Source organism: Elephas maximus, chromosome 19 (genome assembly GCF_024166365.1).
Source record: "Elephas maximus indicus isolate mEleMax1 chromosome 19, mEleMax1 primary haplotype, whole genome shotgun sequence".
NCBI classification, from domain to species: Eukaryota; Metazoa; Chordata; class Mammalia; order Proboscidea; family Elephantidae; genus Elephas; species Elephas maximus.
In genome coordinates this window covers 49,904,675-49,924,894 of record NC_064837.1, presented here as the reverse complement: position 1 = coordinate 49,924,894, position 20,220 = coordinate 49,904,675, and the positions used below count along the sequence as shown (strand labels likewise).

At 49.2% G+C, this 20,220-nt stretch overlaps 2 protein-coding genes across 10 annotated transcripts; one reads left to right on the top strand and one right to left on the bottom strand.

Moving 5' to 3' along the window:
* Nucleotides 1-1,170: 1,170 nt before the first annotated feature.
* On the top strand, nucleotides 1,171-11,974 carry LOC126062035 (coiled-coil domain-containing protein 200-like). 9 transcript variants are annotated; one of them, XR_007513955.1, is made up of 4 exons: nucleotides 1,171-2,690; nucleotides 4,395-4,582; nucleotides 5,127-5,185; nucleotides 11,884-11,974. XR_007513955.1 is itself a non-coding variant. In XM_049859044.1 (4 exons), the coding sequence occupies exons 1-4, from the start codon at nucleotides 2,964-2,966 to the stop codon at nucleotides 11,908-11,910; spliced, it is 363 nt and encodes a 120-aa protein (XP_049715001.1). In that variant the 5' UTR covers nucleotides 2,841-2,963; the 3' UTR covers nucleotides 11,911-11,974. The 9 variants fall into 9 exon arrangements, 3 of the variants coding, with proteins under 3 accessions (XP_049715001.1, XP_049715000.1, XP_049715002.1); XR_007513956.1 differs by lacking the exon at nucleotides 11,884-11,974 and adding an exon at nucleotides 6,523-7,452; XR_007513953.1 differs by lacking the exon at nucleotides 11,884-11,974 and adding an exon at nucleotides 6,523-7,452 and having other exon boundaries at nucleotides 1,172-2,690; nucleotides 4,395-4,570.
* On the bottom strand, nucleotides 11,023-20,090 carry TMEM106A (transmembrane protein 106A). Its single transcript, XM_049859042.1, has 8 exons — nucleotides 19,535-20,090; nucleotides 18,561-18,784; nucleotides 17,944-18,007; nucleotides 16,240-16,393; nucleotides 15,585-15,725; nucleotides 15,434-15,477; nucleotides 14,914-14,967; nucleotides 11,023-14,599 (listed from the first exon to the last, which is right to left on the bottom strand). Exons 2-8 carry the CDS (start codon nucleotides 18,763-18,765, stop codon nucleotides 14,479-14,481), a joined length of 783 nt encoding a protein of 260 aa, XP_049714999.1. The 5' UTR covers nucleotides 18,766-18,784; nucleotides 19,535-20,090; the 3' UTR covers nucleotides 11,023-14,478.
* Between the last annotated feature and the right edge of the window lie 130 nt (nucleotides 20,091-20,220).

Genomic DNA, 20,220 nt, shown 5'->3' with positions numbered 1-20,220 from the left:
CCCTGGCCTCGCACCAGCCGGGTGAGGTCATCCAGCCTGCGCTGACCTGGTAGACAAGTAAACCAGGGTCCAGAGAGGGAGACTTCAAGGTCATCCCGGTGAAAGACCGAGCTCAGCGCTCAGGCCTCGTGTTAAGAGCCGCTCTCCACGATGGTACCTCATTTCATCCAATCCAAGATGCACATTTTTTTTTTTTCATGTTTTGTATCTCCGAAATCAGGATGTATCTTACATGTGATGTCAACCTGCTACTGTTTACGCGGCAGTGGTATTTTCTTCTCTCTCCCTCCCTCCCTCTTTCTGATACCTAAAATAATGGTGCCTCTCACAATCAGTGACATCTTAGATTCGTGAAATGCTGTAATATTAAAAGCCTCTGTTTGTTGAATTCTGATCCTTAACCCTTTACTCATCACAACACCTCTAGGATGAAGGTATTATCTCCCTTTACAGGGAAGGAAACTTATCCGGGAGCGCGTGAGTGCAACTTGACTGCTTTTTGTACGGCCAATAAATAACGGAGCTGCGATTTCACCAGACTTTTCACCTGGCTCACGCTTCTAACCGCTACACTTTGCTCCCTCCACGACAAGATTCTGGGTCTTGAATAATAACAAGCTCTTTTCTTTAACTGCAGACTTACAAGTGACTCCGATCAGGCGACAGCACGGAAGATGCCCTGAGACACAATGGGAGTTTAAAACTCCAGACTGGAAGGGGTTGGGTGGGATGGGGAGTGGAATCCTAGAGCTGGAGGGAAACCCGAGGTCAGAGGTGGGGTCGGAAGAGGTGGCGTGCACAGGGCAGGCAGGAGAGGGGCTCAGAAAGGGAGGTGGGAAGGAGGAGGGCGCAGTCTTGGCCAGCTGACCCTGAAAATCCCTCCTCTAGCATGAGGACTGATTCAGGGGGCTGGAATCATTTTCCCAATTCAGCCCAGGGTCCCGTTCCAAGCATCTTCCTATCTGATCCCTGTTCCTTGCAGAATGAGAAGAGAATAAGAGGGAAAGTGAGAGCATGGCCGGGTTGAAACCCCAGGTTCTGCTCAGCCCGACGCGTCTCATCCAGTAAAGGTGGGAGTGTAGCAAGACCCTTTATTTCATCGTGCAAGGAAAGGAGCAGTCGGGGCGGCTGCCGCCAAGACTGCTCAGGGAGGGCGAGGGGAAAGGTTACTTTTCAGGGGTTTACAAGTGGGAAGTTCTGACAAGTTACTTCCGCAATGTCCTTAATCAGACTGCGCAGGCACGATGCAGCGCACGCTCAGAAAATGGCGGTGAAGCCCCGCCCAGAGGCGGGGAGGCTGCTGTGCATGGGCTGTTTACCGAGCTAAAAGGGTACCCTGAAGGTCAGCTTGGCGCCTAAACTGGTTTCTGCCAATTTCCTCTGGTTTGAGGGCAGCAGTTAAGGAGAGGGGAACCGGGATTCTAATGTAAAGCTACAGAGGGAGCGTGCCAAGCAAGCTGCTTGAGGCAGTGGAATCTCTGTCTTAAGAGAGGAAGAGTTGCAAAAAAGAACCCACTTCCTCCCTTGTCCATTTAATTACTGAAACATTCCAGTGCCTTTCACCTCCTCTTATTATCATTGTTTCCACGTAGATATTTTAAAAAGCTGGGACATCCTTACCACCGGCATAGCTGGTTGCCCATTGTGAGGGCAGGCACTTCCCAAGCATTCTCTGGGGTCTGGACAACCCTCCCATGAAGGCTCAGAGATGCTGAGTGACCTGCCCATTCCCCCAGGTAGTAAGTGACACTGCCTGGATCGAACCTGAGTCTGTTTGACTCCAAAGTCCAAGCTGACTTCACCACAAGCTCTCCAAGAACCAGGAACTCATTCTCCAGTTCAAGGGCTTCTGCCTCCCCACCCCATCCCCACCACCACACTGGAGGCTGTGTTTGGGGCTGGGGCTGGGTTTGAAGACCCTTTTTCATGGACACCCTTCTCCTGCCCCCAGCCCTGAGGCCAAACTCAGGCTCTGCTGCTTCCAGAAAGATGCGTTTCTGGGGTTAAAGGTGTGTGCCTGTATGTGTGTGAGTGTGAGAACGAGGTAGGTCAATAGCCTCCTTGGGACGAGTTAAAGCACACAGTCCCTCCCCCAAAAGCCTTTCTGGGCTCCAGGGAATGCCTCTCCCCACCTGGTCGTGTAGGAAGAATAATAGTAATACAGGAATAATACCAACCTGTAGGTGAACAACTTTACACTTTCTCTTGTATATTTCAAATCCATTAATTGATTTGATTCTCATGCCAGCCCTGTGAAGAAGGTAACAAATAATACCCTTCTTGTTCTACAAGGAAGGAAACCGAGGCCCAGAGAGGGTAGGTAGGGTCCCCAGGGTCACGGGAAGAGGCCGACCCTAGGCTTGAGCTCAGCATGAAAACCCCCCAGGGCTAGGCCGGTTCCTAACAAGTCACTTTGCCTTCTAGGGACCCCAGTGAGAGCTGGATTTTGTATTTTCTTTCCTCTTGACTCAGACAGACATGTACCAGCAGGGGGAGGAGGTGGAGGACTGAGGGAAAGGAAATTCCAGAGCATTTGGGGGTGGGTGGGGCCCCGCAGAGGGCCAGATGGGGTGCTGGAAGCCTGGAAAGGGTTAGAGAAAGAAGCCTGAGAGAACCATCCCTAGGCACACCGAGACTAAAAACTGAGGTAGAAAGGTGTCACCTACCTGCTCAGGACCCTGGAGAGAAAGGTATTTACAGACATTCCCTAGGAGGCTTGGGAAGAACACCTCCCTGTTCCCAAGGCAGGGGCAGGAGGGGAGGCGACTGCCCAGTTGCCCTGGTAGTGGCCACATTGTGAGGTGGGTCTGGTTCCAGGCCCTGCGGTTGGGGTGGGAGGAGATGGGTGGGTCTGGTTACAGGCAGTGGGGTTGGTGCTGTGGGTGGTTCTGGGGGCGGTGGCCGGGTCCTCCGCTCTGCCTGCCCCCACCCCCTGCGGGGGTCTTCCACCTCCCCGCACTATCATGGGCAGTGCCTACCACTGGGAGGCCCGGCGCAGGCAGATGGCTTTGGACCGTAGGAGGTGGCTGCTAGCCCAGCAGCAGAAGCAGCAGGAGCAGGAGCAGGAGCAGGAGCAGGTGCCTGAAAGGGGCCAGGTTCCTGAGTCCTTCCGGGGGCTGGGGGTGGGGGGCGGGGCGGGGTGGGGAAGATTGAGCCCTAGGAGCTGTCTGCTGGCTGGTGAGTGTTATTTTGCTGGGGTAGGGCCCAAAAAAGGTTGTTTGGGCTTCTCTTGAACCAGCTCCTTGTGTGTGCGCACGTGCGTGTGTACACGCGCATATTGGGGGGCTCAGGGCTGCTGTTGTACTAAGCCAAGTTGGGGGATCAGGCCTGGGGAGTTTCAAAGCGTCACTGTCCGATATAGAAACCTGTCTGCCACCGAGCCCTTGAAATGTGGCTAGTTAGACTGAAGAACTGAATTTTTAATTTCCTGTACATGTAATTCATTTAAATAAAAATTAGGAGCCCTGGTGGTGCAAAGTTGAAACACTCGGGTGCTAACCCAAAGGTTGGTAGTTTGAACCAACCTAGCAGTTCCTCGGGAGAGAGACCTGGTGATCTGCTTCCAAAAAGATTACAGCCTAGAAAACCCTAAGGGGCAGTTCACGTGGGGTCGCTGTGAGTCGAAAATTGACTTGACGGCACACAACAGCAACACAACCATTATGAATTGAAAACAGACACTCGATACAATTTTTGGAAGGCTTTTTTAAGGTATGTTTGGAACAACTGGGGTATGGGACTCTACTTTTTCAACTATAAATTTTGTGGAAAAAAAGATAAATCTTTTTGCGGGAACTTTAGGATCCAAATTAAGATGCGCTGTAAGTGTAAAATGCCTGCTGGGTTTTGAAGACTTAGTACAAAGAACGTAAAATATCTCATTCACATTTTCATATAGATCACATGCTTTGACTCTTTGGGGTAAATAAAATCTCTCATTACAATTAGTTTCACCTGTTTCTCTTTCCCTTTTTCAAAAGTAAGCTACTTTTTAAAACTCCTAGAACATTTAAAACGATCCATGTGGCACACATGTTTCTATTGGACAGTGCTGTTCCAAAGTGTTCACAAGGAGTTATTCTTTATCCTCTGGCACTGAAAACAGTGCTCAGCTCCCAAGCCCGGAGGTAGGTACCGAAAAACGCTGCTATTTCCTGGGCAGGGGCAGTGCCAGGGGACACTGTCACCACAGAAAGCTCGTGGGTGCTGCGGTGGGCAGGGGGAGAGAGCCCAGGCTCCAGCACCAGCCTCCAACTCCAGGGGACAGAGACCACCCGGGCCACCTCTACCTCTCTCTGTGCGCCTGGCTCCCCTGCAGTCCCTCTGGTACGTGGGAGGGCGGGTAAGGGGGGCCAGGGGGAGGAGGATGCCACTTGCCTGGGGGTTCTTGTCAGGAACTGAAGAAACTCCAAAAGGAAGAGAAGCAACCTGAAAAGTCTCGACCATGTCCGGAGCCGAAGTCTCAGCCACCACCTCCATTGCAACCACAGCAGGCACCGTCGCCACAGCCACCGTCGCCACAGCCACCGCCTCAGCCGAGGCAACAAAATGTCCGAGGTCCTGATAACCAGTATGCCTCCAAGTGCATATTCTACAAGGATTCCAGCGGGCCGGGTCCCCAGGGTGGCTCAAGGGGGGTCAGATAGTTGGAGGGCCATCCAAGAGATTCCAAGTGGGGCTGAAAGCTTTTCCAGGCCCTGGTGTGGGAGTGGGGGCAGGTGGTGAGAAGGGAGCCCCTCGCTCCCATTTCAGCCCTATTGCCATGTCTGCCACCCATCCTCTCTGACTCTCCCCAGCATGCTCAGCCTTTACTACCTTCTTGGCCGACCACTCCCTCTGGGGTGGGTTTGTGCCAACCCAGGGCTGCAGAGAAGCCTGCCAACTTCTGCAGAGGGTGGCTGACAAGTCCTCAGCCCTTCCTCCAGGGTGGGAGTGACAGAGGGGGTGGGTGGTCAGATGGTTGTAGGCTTATCAACAGATCTCCTGTCGGGTCTGAAACGGGGAAGCCCCAGGGTGACCTCCTAGTTGAGAATCATCAGGGTGGCCTGCCATGTTCCACATGGCTTCGCTGTGTTCCATTCCCAGAAACTGCTGGATGAGTAACGTGTGCTTTGTTTCATCATCAGGTCTGAAGAGCTCATGCCAGGCTAGCCCAGTCAGATACACTGGGTTCTCACGATTCTCGGTGAGACAGACGTGACGTGAAAGGCAGATGCACGCTGGCTGTGTAGTGTGCTTGTGTGTGTGTGCGTGCAGAATCTAGAGAAACTTCCTTGGAGGGAGGGGGGTGCTGGAATGATTTTAAGTCACTTCTGGATGGTCCCAAGGGCCTCCACTCCTTGCCCCCTAAAAATGTCTGAGTAGGACCTTTTGGTCAGTGCTAAGCATAAAAAGGAAGGAACCCTGGTGGCAGAAATGTTTAAACATTTTGCTGGTAACTGAAAGGTTGTTGGTTCGAACCCACCTAATGGCTCTGTGGGAGAAAGACCGGGCAGTCTGCCTCCATAAAGATTACAGCTTAGAAAACCCTATGGGCACCTAACAACAAGCTTACAAGGAGGGGCTGACAATCTATTTGGGAAAATAGGAGATGCCGAGGAGTGAAAATATAGGGTCTCCTCTAAGTGCTGGGTGGGGTGGGGTGGAGGCAGCCGGAGCAGGAGGAAGGGCAAGACCAGACATAAGCGAGGCGGCTTCGCGTCTCCTGGGAGTGTGATTTAATATCTTTGAGCCATAACTCAATTATTTATTAAAATGAGAGTGATAATACCACCTCCTTTAAAGAGGCATCATGAGGATTGAACATGGCAATGAAAGCAGAAGACATCAAAAGCATGTAGCATAGACTTAACCTGCTGGTTTTGTTCACAGTACTATAGATATGTGAGGTGTTAACATTTCGGGAAGCTGGGAATAGAAGTTTTGTTCTATTTTTGCAAAAAAAAAAAAAAAAAAAGCATTTAGCATAGAGACTGGCTCATAGTAGGCCATCAAGCCCAGGATAAGGACGATAGCTGGTTGTTAGTTGCCATCCAGTCTATTCCGACGCATGGTGACCCCACGTGTGCAGAGTAGAACTGCCTCATAGGGTTTTCCAAGCTGTCACCTTTCAGAAGCAGATCACCAGGCATGTCTTCCAATGTGCCTCTGGGTGGGTTTGAACCACCAACCTTTCAGCTAGTAGTCCAGTGCTAAACCATGTGTGCTACCCAGAGACTCCATGATATCTCTTAATGAGGATGAGATGAAACACAGCAAGCTTTGGAAAGGTTTCTATGACGCAGGTGCAAAGGAAGCACTGAGCTCTCCTGATTGCTAGCACTTTAGGATGAGTCTGGGCTGCTGCGTTGCATTTAGATCCCTCTAGCCCCAAAGAGCCTAATACAGTGTTCTGAAACCAGGCGGTCCAGGAACTTTTTTTTTTTTTTAAATGTGATGATCCTATTTGTTTAAAATTTTATTGTGCTAAAATACATATGACATAATATTAGCAATTTTAACCGTTTTAATTGTTCATTTCAGTGGCATTTATTACACTCACAGTATTGGGCAACCATCACCACTATCTATCCCCAAAATTTTTTCATCACCCCAAACATAAGGTTTGTACTCATTGAGCGATTAACTCCTCATTCCTCCTCCCCCAGCCCCTGGCAGCCTCCATTTTCTGTCTTTATGAATTTGCCTATTCTAAATATTTCATGTAAGTGAAATCATGCAATATTTATCCTTTTGTGCCCGGCTTCTTTCACTTAGCTTGATGTTTTCAAGGCTTGTCCGTGTAAGATGTGTAAGAATTTCATTCATTTTTTTGTGGCTGAATAACATCCCATGTGTGTATCTTTCACATTTTGTGCATTAATTTATCAGCTGATGAACACTTGGGTTCTTTCCACTTTCTGGTTATTGTGAATAATGTTGCTATGATCATTGGCAAACTTGTATCTGTTTGAGTCCCTGTGTTCAATTCTTGGGTGTGGGGGGAAGCAGTGTATTAGTTTCCTAGAGCTGCTGTAACAAAATATCACAAATCGAGGAGGCTTAGAAAAACAGAAATTTAGTGTCCCACAGTTCTAGAAGCTAGAAGTCCAAAATCAAGGTGTTGGGAAGGTTGGTCCCATCTGAAGGCCTTGTTCCATGCCTCTCCTCGTTTTCAGTGGTTGTCGGCATCCTCGGTGTTCCTTAGCTTTGTAGATGCATCACTTCAATCTCTGCCTCCGTTGTCACATGGCATTCTTCCCAGCCTGTCTCTGTGTGTCTTCTCTTCTTATAAGGACACCAGTCACACAGGATGGGGATTAGGGCCCACCCTACTCCAGTGAGACCTCATGTTAACTAATTACATCTGCTAAGACCCTATTTCCAGGAAAGGTCACACTCACAGGTACTGGGGGTTAGGGCTTCAGCATAGCTTTTGGGGGGATACAATTTAACCTGTAACAGGTGTATATCTAAGAGTGGAAATGCTAGGTCATATGGTAATTGTGTTTAATTTTTTGAGGAACTGTCAGACAGTTTTGTCTTAGTCATCTAGTGCTACTGTAACAGAAATACCACAATTGTATGGCTTTAACAAAGAGAAATTTAATTTCTCACAGTCTAGTAGGCTTCGGGTCCAAATCCAGGGCATCAGTTCCAAGGGAAGGCTTTCTCTGTCAGCTCTGGAGGAAGGTCCATGTCATCAATCTTCCCTTGGCCTAGGAGCTTCTCTTCTCAGGAACCTCAGGTCCAAAGGACCGGCTCTGGTCCCAGCACTGCTTTCTTGGTGGTATGAAGTCCGCATGTCTCTCTGCTCACTTCTCTCTTTTATATCTCAATAGAGATTGGCTTAAGACACTAATGTTGTAGATCTCATCAATATAGCTGCCACTAATCCATCGCATTACATCATAGTGATAGGATTTACAACACATAGGGAAATCACATCAGACGACAAAATGGTAGACAATCACACAATACTGGGAATCATGACCTAGCCAAGTTGACAGACATTTTTTGGGGACACAATGCAATCCATGACACTGCGGAAGACTGGATATTTAAATATTATAATGTGGTAACCCTGGAAATTAAATTCTCCCCTTCCCTAGGGTTTGCTCTTTTTGTCTGTTGTTTGAAGGTTGGCTGTAGTAGTAGGTTGTTTTAGTGACTTTTCCAAACTTTTTTTCTTTTGTAAAGACTGCATTCTTTGTTGTGTGTTGTTATTGAAGTCTCTGTTCCTTTAGCTTGTGTTCACCTAAGTGCTTTTTTTTTTTTTTTTAAATAGTATTGTGTTTTTGGTGAAAGTTTACACAGCAAATTGGGTTCCCATTTGACAATTTCTACACAAATTATTTAGTGACATTAGTTATATTTTCCACAATATGTCAACATTCTCTTTCATTGCACTCTGTTCCGTTTCAGCTAGTGTTTTGACAGATTTCCTTAAATGTCAGGAGCTAAAATGAAACAAAAAACCAAACAAAACAAATACCTGTAGGCTTACATTGAGCCTAGAGATCAGCTCAAGGAGAAAGCTTAAGGTTTCCTTAGGGCTTTTCTGAGCATCCGTCCTACCTCGGGTATGGTGTCGCTTACTGAATTTCCCTATATACATGGATTTTTTTTTTTTTTTTTAATACATTGGTTAAGTACTACGTAGTGGTTAAGTACTATGGCTGCCAACCAAGAGGTCGGCAGTTCGAATCCACCAGGCGCTCCTTGGAAACTCTGTGGGGGCAGTTCTACTCTGTCCTATAGGGTCGCTATGAGTTGGAATCGACTTGACAGCAGTGGGTTTATATATATGTATATATAATATATAAATGTCATTTTAATGTGTTTTTGGTGAAAGCTTACATGGCAACTTAGGTTCCCTTTGACAATTTCTACTCAAATTGATTAATGGCATTAGTTACATTTTTCACAGTGTGTCAACATTTTCATTAATTGTTTTCAGGCTGTTCCATTTCAGTACTCTAGTTTCCTTGCCCCCTTCTCATCTTTGTTGTGAATTAAATGTTGACCTTTTGGACTCATACACGGTTTTTTTTTTTTTTTTTAAGTACAGCCCATCTAATGGGTAATATCCTTCATTTTGTATGTCATTCTGCTTTTCTGTTAGGAGGTGATCTCAGAGGACAGTTTTGGTTCAAGGTTTAAAGAGCATCTCAGGGCAATAGCCTCCGGGAATCCTCTGGTCTCAGGTGGTCCAGTTAGTCTGGCCATTTTTAAAAATTTGAGTTTTGTTCTGCTTTTTTTCTCCCATTCTAACCAGGATCATCTATTGTGCCCCAAGTCAGATTGGTCAGTGGTGGTAGATGGGCACCACCAAGTTCTTCTGGTCTCAGGGTAGTTGAGGTCATGGCTCATGTAGGCTATCAGCCTTGTATACTTGTTTCTTCTCTTTGATTTTGGTTACTTTCTTACTCTTTTGCTCTGAACAAAACCGATAATTGTATTTTAGATGGCCATTCACAAGCTTGTAAGACCTAGACACTACTCCACTAGGAACATGAACTTTATGAGCTGTATTATGCTAATTGAGTTGTTCCATGAGACTATGGTCCTAAGCCTTCAACCCAGAAAACCAATCTCGGAAGGTATTTGGTTATATCTGAGGAGTATCTGCAGTTATGTCTTCAGTGGATATGTCTACCTACACATATCTAATGTGTACATGTACATGTAGATTCTTGTTTCCACATACATATATGTCTATACTTACCCTTATGTGATCCTACACTAATTTTTGTACTTCGTTGGATTCATTGCCCTCTTACGTATGTCAAATTCTTTAGGGCAGGCATTCTTTTCTCATGAGTGCTTCTCAGCAGCATCATTTATTTTGGTCATGCTGTGCTTCCTGCACCCATATTTGGTGCCACTTTTCCCATCACAAAAAATAATAAGTATTTACTGTCTGAAGCATGGTTCCCTCTCCCTCCCCTCCTTCCCCTGGTAACCACCATTGAACATTGCTCTCTTTATATGTCTATGCTTGTCTTCTTACAAAAGAAGGATCATACAGTATTTGTCCTATGTACTTATTCCTCTTAGCATTATGCCCTCCAGGTCCATCTATGTTGTGTTTTGCAGACTCATCATTGTTCTTTATGGTTCTGTTGTATTCCATTATATATATGTACCACATTTTGCTTATCCATTCATCTGCTGAAGGGTACTTTGGTTGTTTCCATTTTTTTTTGCTATTGTGAATAAAGCTGCAATGAACATAGGACTGCATATACCTGTTCATGTCACTACTTTTAGGTCTCTAGGGTATATCCCTAGGAGTGGGATTGCTGGATCTTAGGGTAGTTCTATTTCTAGTTTTTTGAGGAAGCGCCATACCATTTTCCACAGTGGTTATACCATGTTACAGTCCCACCAGCAATGGATAAGTGTTCCAATTTCCCCATATCCTCGACAATGTTATCAGTTTTTTTAAATCAGTGCCATTTTAGTCTGAGTTTGATGGTATCTTACTGTAGTTTTGATTTGCATCTCTAAATGCTAACAGTTATGAGCATCTTTTCATGTGTTTGTTGGCTGCTTGTATGTCTTCTTTGGTGAAGGCTCTGTTCATGTCCTTAGTCCATTTTATAACTCTGTTGTTCGTCTTTTTGTTATTGAAGTTTTATATGAATTTTGGAGATTACACCCTTATCTGATATGTCGTTTCCAAATATTCTTTCCCAGTCTGTAGGTTTTCTTTTTACTCTTCTGATGTCTTTTGATGAGCACAAATTTTTAATTTTTGAGGTCCCATTTATCTATTTTGTCTTCTATTTGAGCATTTGTTGTTATCCTCTACAAAAGATTAGATCCCATAGTTTTCTCTGTATGTTTTTCTTCCAGGAATTTTATAGTTCTAGGTTTGAACATTTAGGTCTTGGATCCATCTTGAGTTAATTTTTGTGTGTGGTGTGAGGTATGCGTTCTGTTTCATTCTTCTGTAAGCGGATATCCAGTTTTGCCAGCACTATTTATTAAAAAGACTGTTTATCCCCCATTGAATGGACTTTGAGCCCTTGTCGGAAACCAGTTGTCCACAGATGGCCAGGTTTTATTATATTTTTGGTGAAAGTGTACACAGCAAAACAGGTTCCCACTCAATAATTTCTATACATATAGTTCAGTGACATTGGTTACATTCTTTTTCTATTAATACACAGGGTTTGCTTGTTTTTACAAAAGTAGAATAACTATAACAACAACAACACTAATCTACTGTGGCTGATGTGGTCAGGGCCCCATCCATGTTTATACTTGGGTGCTTCTGAATGATCTAATTTCCCAAAGACACTCTTTCTCTGGCTTCTCCTTCCAAGCCTTAGTTGTATGTCTCAACTGTACTCTTTTGCCCCAAGTGGCTATGGATTGATTGTTGGCCTCAGCAGCGTTTTCAAGCAATGCCTGCTGCTTTTCTGCCCTGAGTTTGAGATAGTCGAAACAAATGAGTGCATTGTGTCAGTCCTTCAGGTAGTCCCTACACAGGTTAGAACAGATGAACACAATAATTTGCAAAGATCAACTTTGCTCCCTCCGGAATGGCGGACCCCCACTGAGCCTGTGGGCTGCTGTCTTCAAGACTGCTCAATGGAGAGGAGCTGCAGCACGTGCAAGGGTGCAACACGTGCAAGCAAAAAAGCCACACAGCTTTCCTACTGTTTTTTAGTTGCCTTCTTCTTGATTTGGCATTTGCTTGCTTCTGTTATTGTACTTTTCAGCTCCAGAATTCTCCAAGAGTTCTGACAAAGTTGGTTCTAACAGCTTCTGCTTGTTTTTGAATGCTTCTGTGAGGAGACAGGAGCTTGGAGCTGCGTACTCCACCTTCTTACTGACATCATTCCCAGAAACTTCTAAACTAACCTGTTTTGCTTGCTCTCTCTCTCTCCTCAGTCAACAAATTACATACAGCAGTGGTGATCCAGAAACAGACCTCAAGACCCCACTGGCCACCAGTGGAACAAGCACACCTCACCACCCAGCAACATCTCCACTCCAAAAGCCACCCCCTGCTGTTCCACCCTAGAAGAGGATGGTAGCTAGAAAAAAACATGGTTTCTTCTTGCAAAGAATCCAGAGACTGGTCAGCTTTGTGAGATGGGATGTGGGGAAGGAGGCAAGAGGACCCATGAAGGGGATGGACAGGGTAGGAAAAGAGAGTGGAAGGCAGTTTCATGCTTCTCTAGGCAAAGTCAATGGGAGAACTTGGTCTTGGACCACTCCCAAGTCTGCAACTCCACTACTGGCCCCTATTCAGCAATGGTAGACCTGCAGGGGACTTTGGATATATAACTGTCACTGGAGCCAACCCTCCCTCCCCCAATCCCACACTTACAGAGATACAGCTGAGGGAAGGAAGGGTTGAGGCACTGCACAGCCGGCCTGGGGGAGCAGCAGAGAGGGAGGTGGGAAGCAAGGACCTCTGGAGCAAAGTGCAAAGCCTGGTTCACAGTAGGCACTCAGCTTTCGAAAGGATGATGTGGGGAGGAGCAGGGATGGAAACCAAGAGCTCAGGGGGGCTGTAGTCTCAGGCACAGGAAACCTGACCTTGGGCAGGAGAGGGAAACTTGTCTACTAAAACGCACAGACTTCTCCTTTCCTGGGTCTCAGCCTTTCAATTCAGCAGAGAAGACCAAGAGGCTCCAAAATGCAAAGGGACCCTGGGTGTCAGGCTTTGGGAAGTCTTTTCCTCCACCAGCCCTACAGAAAGGCTGCCTCAGTCACCGCAATCACAACCCAGCTCTGATGGTCCCGAAGGATCTTTTCATTGTAGCCTGCACAGCATCGCCTTTGGGCCAGACTGAAGGAGCCCCACCTCTGTGCAATCCAGGGATGTTTCCTGAGGGGAGCATCTCAGGGTGGGTGGGGTGGAACAGAACAGGAATGGGGTTCCAATTATATTTGGAAGGCATCTTAGAGATAGAGAGCAAAAGTGAGCAAGTTCCTGTGCACAATCTCTCAGAAGCCAGAAAAGCAGACTATGTTCTCAGTGGGGCTCAGAGGCCTGGGGAAGGAGACCTTACCACCCACCTGGATATAAGAAACGGGCTGAGAAATGGGCATGTCCACCAGGGCATCCCACGCACAGGAGACTTTTTTTAGAGACTGTTAAGTGTAGTTTATTGAATACAACATAAACGCTTTGCATTGGTGAACTAGGTACAGCAGAAGCTCCAGCCTGGCTTCCCTGGATGGGTTGCTCTTGCTGACACCACTTTTACCCAGTTACCCATGTGTGAAAGCTTGGAGATGGCATGGACTCCTTCCTTCCCACCACTCCCCCAGCCAGCTAGTTACCAGGTCCTGCTACCCTCTCTTCTCCACATTTCCACTTTCACCATTACCTATGCCTTGCTCCACGTGTCTGACCGATAAAAACCATAGCCACCTGTTAGCAAGCAAATACCATTCCTGCTTGGCTAAAGAACAGAAACCGCCTCCACACAGAGCCCAGTGGGCACCTGGGGGGTTATCTGGTGCTAGTACCAGTGGAGTACCAGGAAAGAGAGGGTCTAGGTCTATGCCTGCCAATGTGCTGCTCCATAAATCCAGGAAGAGAGCAGAGTGCACCCTGTGCTAAGCTGGGGGCGGAGCAGAGCCAAGAGCTTTGGCTGGATACTAAGAGCTTCATCTCCACAGACTTTCAGGGGGAGAGCACAGCTGGCCCCCCTGGGGCAAAGAAACCAATGTTTGACCTGCCTGTGTCCACTCACCCAGGCTCACCAAGAGCCAGAAACTGTCCTTTAATAAACTCTTATAAAATGACTTTGGCTCAGTTTTCCCTGTGTAGGCCCCGGGGGTGCCCAGGTGCCTCCCTCCTCTCCTCTGCTACTTTGACTCCTGCTGAATAAGAGTATTTTATGTAGAGGAAGAGCTTTCTCTGGAGTGTTTTCCTAGGAACCTGGGGCAGTCATCAATCAGAAGGGACAGAGGGCCAAAGGACTTGGCTAATCTTGCTGTCAGATGGGCGGGGGACAAGTTACTAGGAGAGTGACAGTCCACCACCATCACTTTGTCACTTGATCAAAGCAGGGAGGGACAGGAGAGCATCTATGAATCTGAAAAGGCCTTGGAGGTAGCAGTGGATGCCCCCAAAGCTACTCTCCTATGGGTGGAGAACCTGGAAAGCCAGATAAAACCTCAGCTTTTTCCACAGAGAAAGGAGGAGGAAGAGAAGAGCCAGCCCTGGGGAGCGTGACCAGCGAGGTGCTCAGTCAGAAAGGGCAGGTGCCACTCCAGGGACTTGAAGGCAGACCAAGAGCAGAATCAGATTCTAGCCCCTGGGGGAACCCCGTTTCTATTCCTGTGGAAAATCAGAGGATGTCAGAGTGTGTGTAGGTGTGTGTGTATGGAAGTGGGGGTGAGGGAAGGGTAAAGCAGCGTTTTTCCTTTGGAAGAGTCACTACAGTCCATCCTTGGGCACAACGGAGTTGAGGAAGATACAGACCCGGTTGGTAGGTTCCTGGAGTACAGGGGACTGTAGACAGGTCACGGTGGGTGAGAGGCCAGCAAATGGGGCACAGACGAGTTTCCCTGGCAGTCCACGTACTCATAGCTCTGGAAAACCAGCTGCTCTGAATGGCTCAGGTAGGAACAGGTCAGGGTACCCCTGGAGAGGGAGGAGGCTGTGCTGTCTGGGAAAGGTCAGCTCCCGACAGCACCTCCCACTTTCCTTCTGCTCCTTACTCTGCCAGGGTACCTGAGACAACTGCCCCACCTGTGTCCCAGCAGCTTCCAGACAACGCTGTGGCCGTCACAGCCAATAGCTAATAAACCAGGTGGGACCTAGAGAAGGGGCTGGACTTGCTATTCCCAAGCGCCAACAAAGATTCATGGAGTCAGCCTGGATGACTCTGAGAGGGAGCTGAGGTGGGACAGGAGTCAGGGTAGGCGACGGGAGACCGGGCCCCAAGCCCTACTTACTGGATGTGCAAAAGCACATGATGGACTTTGATTTTCTGCCAGGTACATATTTTGCTGAGAGAGGGAAAGACTGAACATGAGATCAGGTTTCACATGAAGCGGCCTGTCAGAAAGCTCAGAGGAGAACTGCAGGTCCCAGCCTCTTCCCTTGCCTGCCCGGCCCCCTTCCATCAGGAGCCTGCAAGATACCGCTCCCACCCCTCCCCCTTCCCTTTAAGGTGACCATGGCACTCCTGCTGCAATACCACCTCCTCAACCACCCCCTGCTTGGCCCAGGCACATGCTGCCCCCACCCTTGGCAGAAAGCAAGTCAGGCTGAAGAGCTCAAGGTCACATATTATAAGGATTAACCAAATTCTGGCCTGTTTTCTGTTCCAATCTAGATCCAAACAGGCAGAGGCTGGGGATGCTGAACCCTTGCACATTGCAGCCTTGGCCACAAGAGGGCTGGCCAAACATCCACTGTAGAGTTTGCTAAGAAGGAAAGAGGCTAAGGGAGGAGAAATCAAGGGATACTCACTATGTATTTTCATCCAATATCCTGCTGGCCACCGCATAAAACATCTGCCAACCAAGTGGGCACACGGTCAGTGCCAATGCTGGCTGCTCCCCTCCCACCACTACACAGATCCACCCATCAGTGGGCAGGCTGGCCAGGGAGAGGAGAGTACCTGTTCATTGCCCAAAGGGCTGATGGGCAGGAAGAGGCTCTCAGAGACCTGCCCCACCACGAGGGAGAGATGCAGGATCTCGATGGCCAGCTGGGTCACAGTGATGGGGTAGTAGTTGCGATTAGAGATGTTCAAGACATTCTGGGGATGAAGACAAAGGAAGTGAGGGATGATGGTGGCCATCCTTGGTGGAAAGCCAGCAGTCGCAGAAACCCAGCTCCCTAGCCTGACTGGGCCCCACTCCCCATGACGGGTCTCAGGTGTGGAGGACTGGTACCAGGGAGCACCTCAGAGGGGTGCTTAATGGTGAGGGGTCACCTTTAACTAAGACGTTAACCAGGCTCAGGATCCCTTCTCCACCCCGCATGGCTCCTCTCCTCTCAGTCCAACCTCAGAGTCTCAGGCACTCCCATCCTCCCTCTCCTTGCACCCTGTGATCTATGTAGTCTCGATTCAGACTGCTCACTGTACAGAGTCTCAATCCTACTCAATTTTCTAGGGGCTCCTGGCTACCCCTGCTTCTCCCCAGGCTCCCAACACCCTCCGGGTGCTATCAGATCCCTGGCTACCCATGCCCAGGGTTGCAATGCTGGACAAAGGCTGCAGAGAAGGGCTGTTGGGAAGGTGGGGTTGGACCCCAGGGACATCCACTCACCGTTATGTTGAGGTGGATATCAGCCTTGCCAAAGGCCACTGTGGAGGAGTTGAGGCCCGCAGGCTGCACAGCGATGGACCGGGGAAACAGGAAAAAGACGATAAGGGTGGAGGTCACCAGGCAGATGAGCACTGCTAGGAACACGAAGAGTTTCCTATGGGAGAACCAGACCCGGGGTGGAGGAGAGGTCTGAACACCAAAGAAACTTGAGGGGCGTTCAGACACTTGTCTCTAGCCACAAGGCTCTCCTCTCTACAACTACACATTCAGCTCCCAGATATGGAAGGTGAGCCTGGGCTCCACTGTGGCTCAGAGTGGGTAGGAGCAGAGGATAGGGAAGCAGACAGTCTGCTTCCATTCCCAGCTCTCAGGACCTATCGGCAAATCCACTGAGCAACCCACTTGACCACCCCAAGCCTCAGTTTCCTCACCTGTAAAAGAGATAATAATTGTACCTACCTCTTATAATTTGTTATGGGCTAGTGTATGAAAGGAATCCCTGGAGGTGCAAATGGTTAATGAGCTTGGCTTTTTTTTAACCAGAAGTTTGGAGGTTTGAATTCACCCGGAGGCACCTCGGAAGAAAGACCTGGTGGTCTACTTCTGAAAAATCAGCCACTGAAAACCCTGTGGAGTGCGGTTATCCTCTGAAACACACGGGGTTGCCACGGACTGGAACACACTTAGCGACAACTGGTTTTTAACACGTGAAAAGGCACTAATCCCAGGTCCTGATGCACAGGAAGAGCACAACAAATGTCAGCTAGTAGAAATAAGTCCACATGAATGTTCTAAGTTTGCCATTAATATTCAGAACAGGAGACCATCCAACCATTCATCTAATTCAAAACTGAGAAAAGTACGAAAGAAGCAGGAGTCCCCGGGTGGCGCCCATGGTTAGGCATTCTACTACCAGCTGAGAGGTTGGTGGTTTGAACCCACCCAGAGGCACCTCAGGAAAGAGGCCTGGCAATCTGCCCCTGAAAAGTCATCACTCTGAAAACCCTCTGAGGCAGTTCTACTCTGCACACATGGGGTCATCTTGAGTCAAAATCTAATTGATAGCAACTAACAGCAACAACAACAAAAGAGACAGCACTTTGTTACTGTTGCAGGAGGGGCACTGTCAGTTTCTGATTCTGGTGCAGTGGTTTGGGAGGGCTGGGTCAGGGCTCCCAGGCTGAAGCTGAGAACCTCAGGAGGAGGTTGCAGGGATTCACATCAAATCAAATGGACCAAGATGAAAATCAGAGTCATGGGGCCCCCAGTGAAACCCAGGGCTGCCTCTGAGGCTCTGAAGTATGCCGGCACAGGGAGCAGCTGGTTTTCCAACTCTACTGGGAAGAGAGTAACACGGCCTTAACTGCCACAGCAAGGGAAGCTCTTAGGAAAAATAAGTTCCTCAAAGCAATTGCAGCCAGAGCCACCCCCTCCCCCTTAGGAGGACATGAAGAGCCAAGAGGTTGTGTGTGTGTGTCAGAGGGGAGCAGCGATGCTCAAGGAAGGATATCAAGGGGCTGCATGCAGTGTCTGCTGTGCCAGAGGTTTCTGAAAACAGGAAACTCCTTGGAAACAGGAGCTAGTATGTGTGAGCCCAGGGAGGCTCAGGCTCTCTGGGGAAGAACCAATGAAGAAAAGTTGGGAGCAGTAGAATGAGGAAGACAAATAAGAGGACCAGCCCCCAGCAGAGGAAGAGGGACTTACGTGTGTCTGGGCTTCAGCCTCTGGTCCCCGTAGGGGATGAGGGCCACCAGCTGCTTCTCTAGCTCTGTAGAGAGAAGAATGGCAGAGGGAGGGCCAAGAAGCAGCTGTGACCAATGTTTCTTGAGCCAGCCTCCCAGAAAGACCTGCCCACCTCAGAGCAATGTCAGAAGCATGCCGCCTCTGCTCCCCCACCTCCCGCCCCAGCAGGATTGGGAGCACTGGGCTGCACTACTGAAGTAGGCAGCTCAGCTTTCCATCTCTAGAATGAAGTGAGATTTTCATTAACAGGTGTGATGAATTGCTGAACGTCCACCAGCAAATCGGAGATGCCCAGCTTTGGAGAGGCAGTTTGTATCTTCCTGAATCCTAAGGCATAGAGCTTTGCTCGAGCAGCAGAGTGGCTGGAAAACCCCATCAGGGGATACAACCAGGGCAGGAGGGGGTCTCTGCAGCAAGCCCTGCAGTAGTTAGCCTCTCCCTGGCCAGCCTGAAGCTGGGTGACCGAGAGCTGGGAGCAGACCCAATTTCATTCAAGGAGCACTCAGGGGGTCTGGCCCTGGGCCAGCTCAGAGCTATTTCTGGATTCCAGGCTACTTCCAGAACCTTGGCCTACTCACCTCGGGGGATCTCCCCACTGCCCTGGCAGGTGGGACAAGTCACAAAGCCACCACCAGCAGCCCCTTCACGAGGCACACAGGAACTAAAGGACTTGCTCCTACGGGTGCTGGAGTAGCTGTTGGCTTTATGACCAGTGGCTGGGTCCGGGGACAGGATGGACTTGTTCTCCTCTAGAGAGTCCAGCTGGGAGAAGGTCTCACCCATCCTTCAGGCAGCCTTTTCGCTATTGAGGCAAGAACAAAGTTCAGTGCTCAGCTGGTTAGCACCGACACGGATTGTAATGCTACCTTTAAGTTCTTGAGGTTGGTTAAGAGCCCCAGCAAGGGGCTCAAGCAAGCACAAGCCCGAGGAAGACAGGGTGTGGAAAACCGGCAGTTACACAGGATGCTGAGAGCAGAAATTGCAATGCATTTGTAATTTCTCCCCTCATTGTAGGAGAACTCAGTCTGCCTACAAGAGGGAAAATAAATCTTCGTTCTTTTCCTGAGAAAGCTGCTGAGCTGTCATTCACTCCAAGGGAAGGAAGTTGCCTAGGGCTGGGCTGCAGCAGTCTGGAGAGTCCCTTCAGCCTCTCGACGAGTCTATTCTAAAGAGGTCTCTAGAGCACCAGGGCAGAAATGCTGGAGGTATTTCAGCCCAGTTGTGGGAGGAAAACTTCCATTCCTGAGCCTGGGCAGGTGGCTGCTTAATAGGAATGCAGGGACCCTTTGAAACAAGGAGAAAGGTCACAGGTGTGGCTAAGAAAGTTATTTAAAGAAGTCCTGGAAGGGCCTGTGAACTTCTTCCTCATTGCTTTTTGAGGGCTGCATAGGAAAGCAAGCCTGGGGGTGGCTCGTATTGATGCCGGGGTCTGCCCTTCACTAGGCAAAAGTAAAGGCTAAACTCAGTCTCTTCCCAAAAGACTCAGAAGTGGTGGCAGTATGAGGGAAGGTGGGCCACACTCAAACCTGGGCCAAAATAAAGGGAGCCTCACCTGGTTCAGGTCTGAGATCTGTGTGACTCCTCTCAGCTGCAAGAGGGCAAGGTTTCTGCAGCGTGGCTTTGGGGAGAAGGGCCTCTGAGCCAAGGAGCACTGGGGCCGTCCCAGCAACCGGCCCCCTTCAGCAGGCTCCTAGCGGGAGCGAACGGGCCGCGCTGAAGGGAGCGGAGAGCAGGGACCTTGGTCTCCGAGATCAAAGCTGTTTCCTCGCTCCTCGGGGGTTCCGACGGCTGGGCGGGGAGGCAGGCGCTGAAGGAGAAGCTGAGGCTTCATTGAGAGAGGACTTGAAGTCCCACCAGAAACCCTGAGAGGCCCTTAGTTAAGCCTGGCACCCGCGTGTGGCTGTGTTGAGCCAGGGGCAGGCACTCGCGGCCCCTTGACCTGGCCTCCGAAAGGAAAGCAAGGAAGGAGGGTCCCGGGAGCACCTTACCCCCGGGCGACGGCAGCGACAGAAACGGCTGCAAGCGGAATCGAAAGCGCGGAAGCCCCGGGCGGCAGCCAGCTTTGACTCGGTGCCTCGGAAGCCCCGCCCCGCCCGGCCGACCACGCCCCCTCCCTTCCGGGCCCGCCCCCTCGGCACCGGCGGAGGGTGACGCTCTGCCACTCAAGCCCGGCTTCTGGGCGCGGCTTCCGCACGGAGGTGCTAGACCGGGTAGGAACTTCAAAGGACCTTTATTTCA

Bases quoted from the DNA above. Each gene is read 5' to 3' on its own strand.
- LOC126062035 (XM_049859043.1), top strand. From the start codon at position 2,964: ATGGGCAGTGCCTACCACTGGGAGGCCCGGCGCAGGCAGATGGCTTTG. The intron at 3,078-4,394 runs GTGCCTGAAAGG...GGTTCTTGTCAG, and splicing joins AGGAGCAGGAGCAGGAGCAG to GAACTGAAGAAACTCCAAAA. The intron at 5,186-6,522 runs GTGAGACAGACG...TGTTCATTTCAG, and splicing joins CTGGGTTCTCACGATTCTCG to TGGCATTTATTACACTCACA.
- TMEM106A (XM_049859042.1), bottom strand. From the start codon at position 18,765: ATGGGTGAGACCTTCTCCCAGCTGGACTCTCTAGAGGAGAACAAGTCC. The intron at 14,968-15,433 runs GTGAGTATCCCT...TCCCTCTCTCAG, and splicing joins ATATTGGATGAAAATACATA to CAAAATATGTACCTGGCAGA. The intron at 14,600-14,913 runs GTAAGTAGGGCT...CTCCCTCTCCAG, and splicing joins CATGTGCTTTTGCACATCCA to GGGTACCCTGACCTGTTCCT.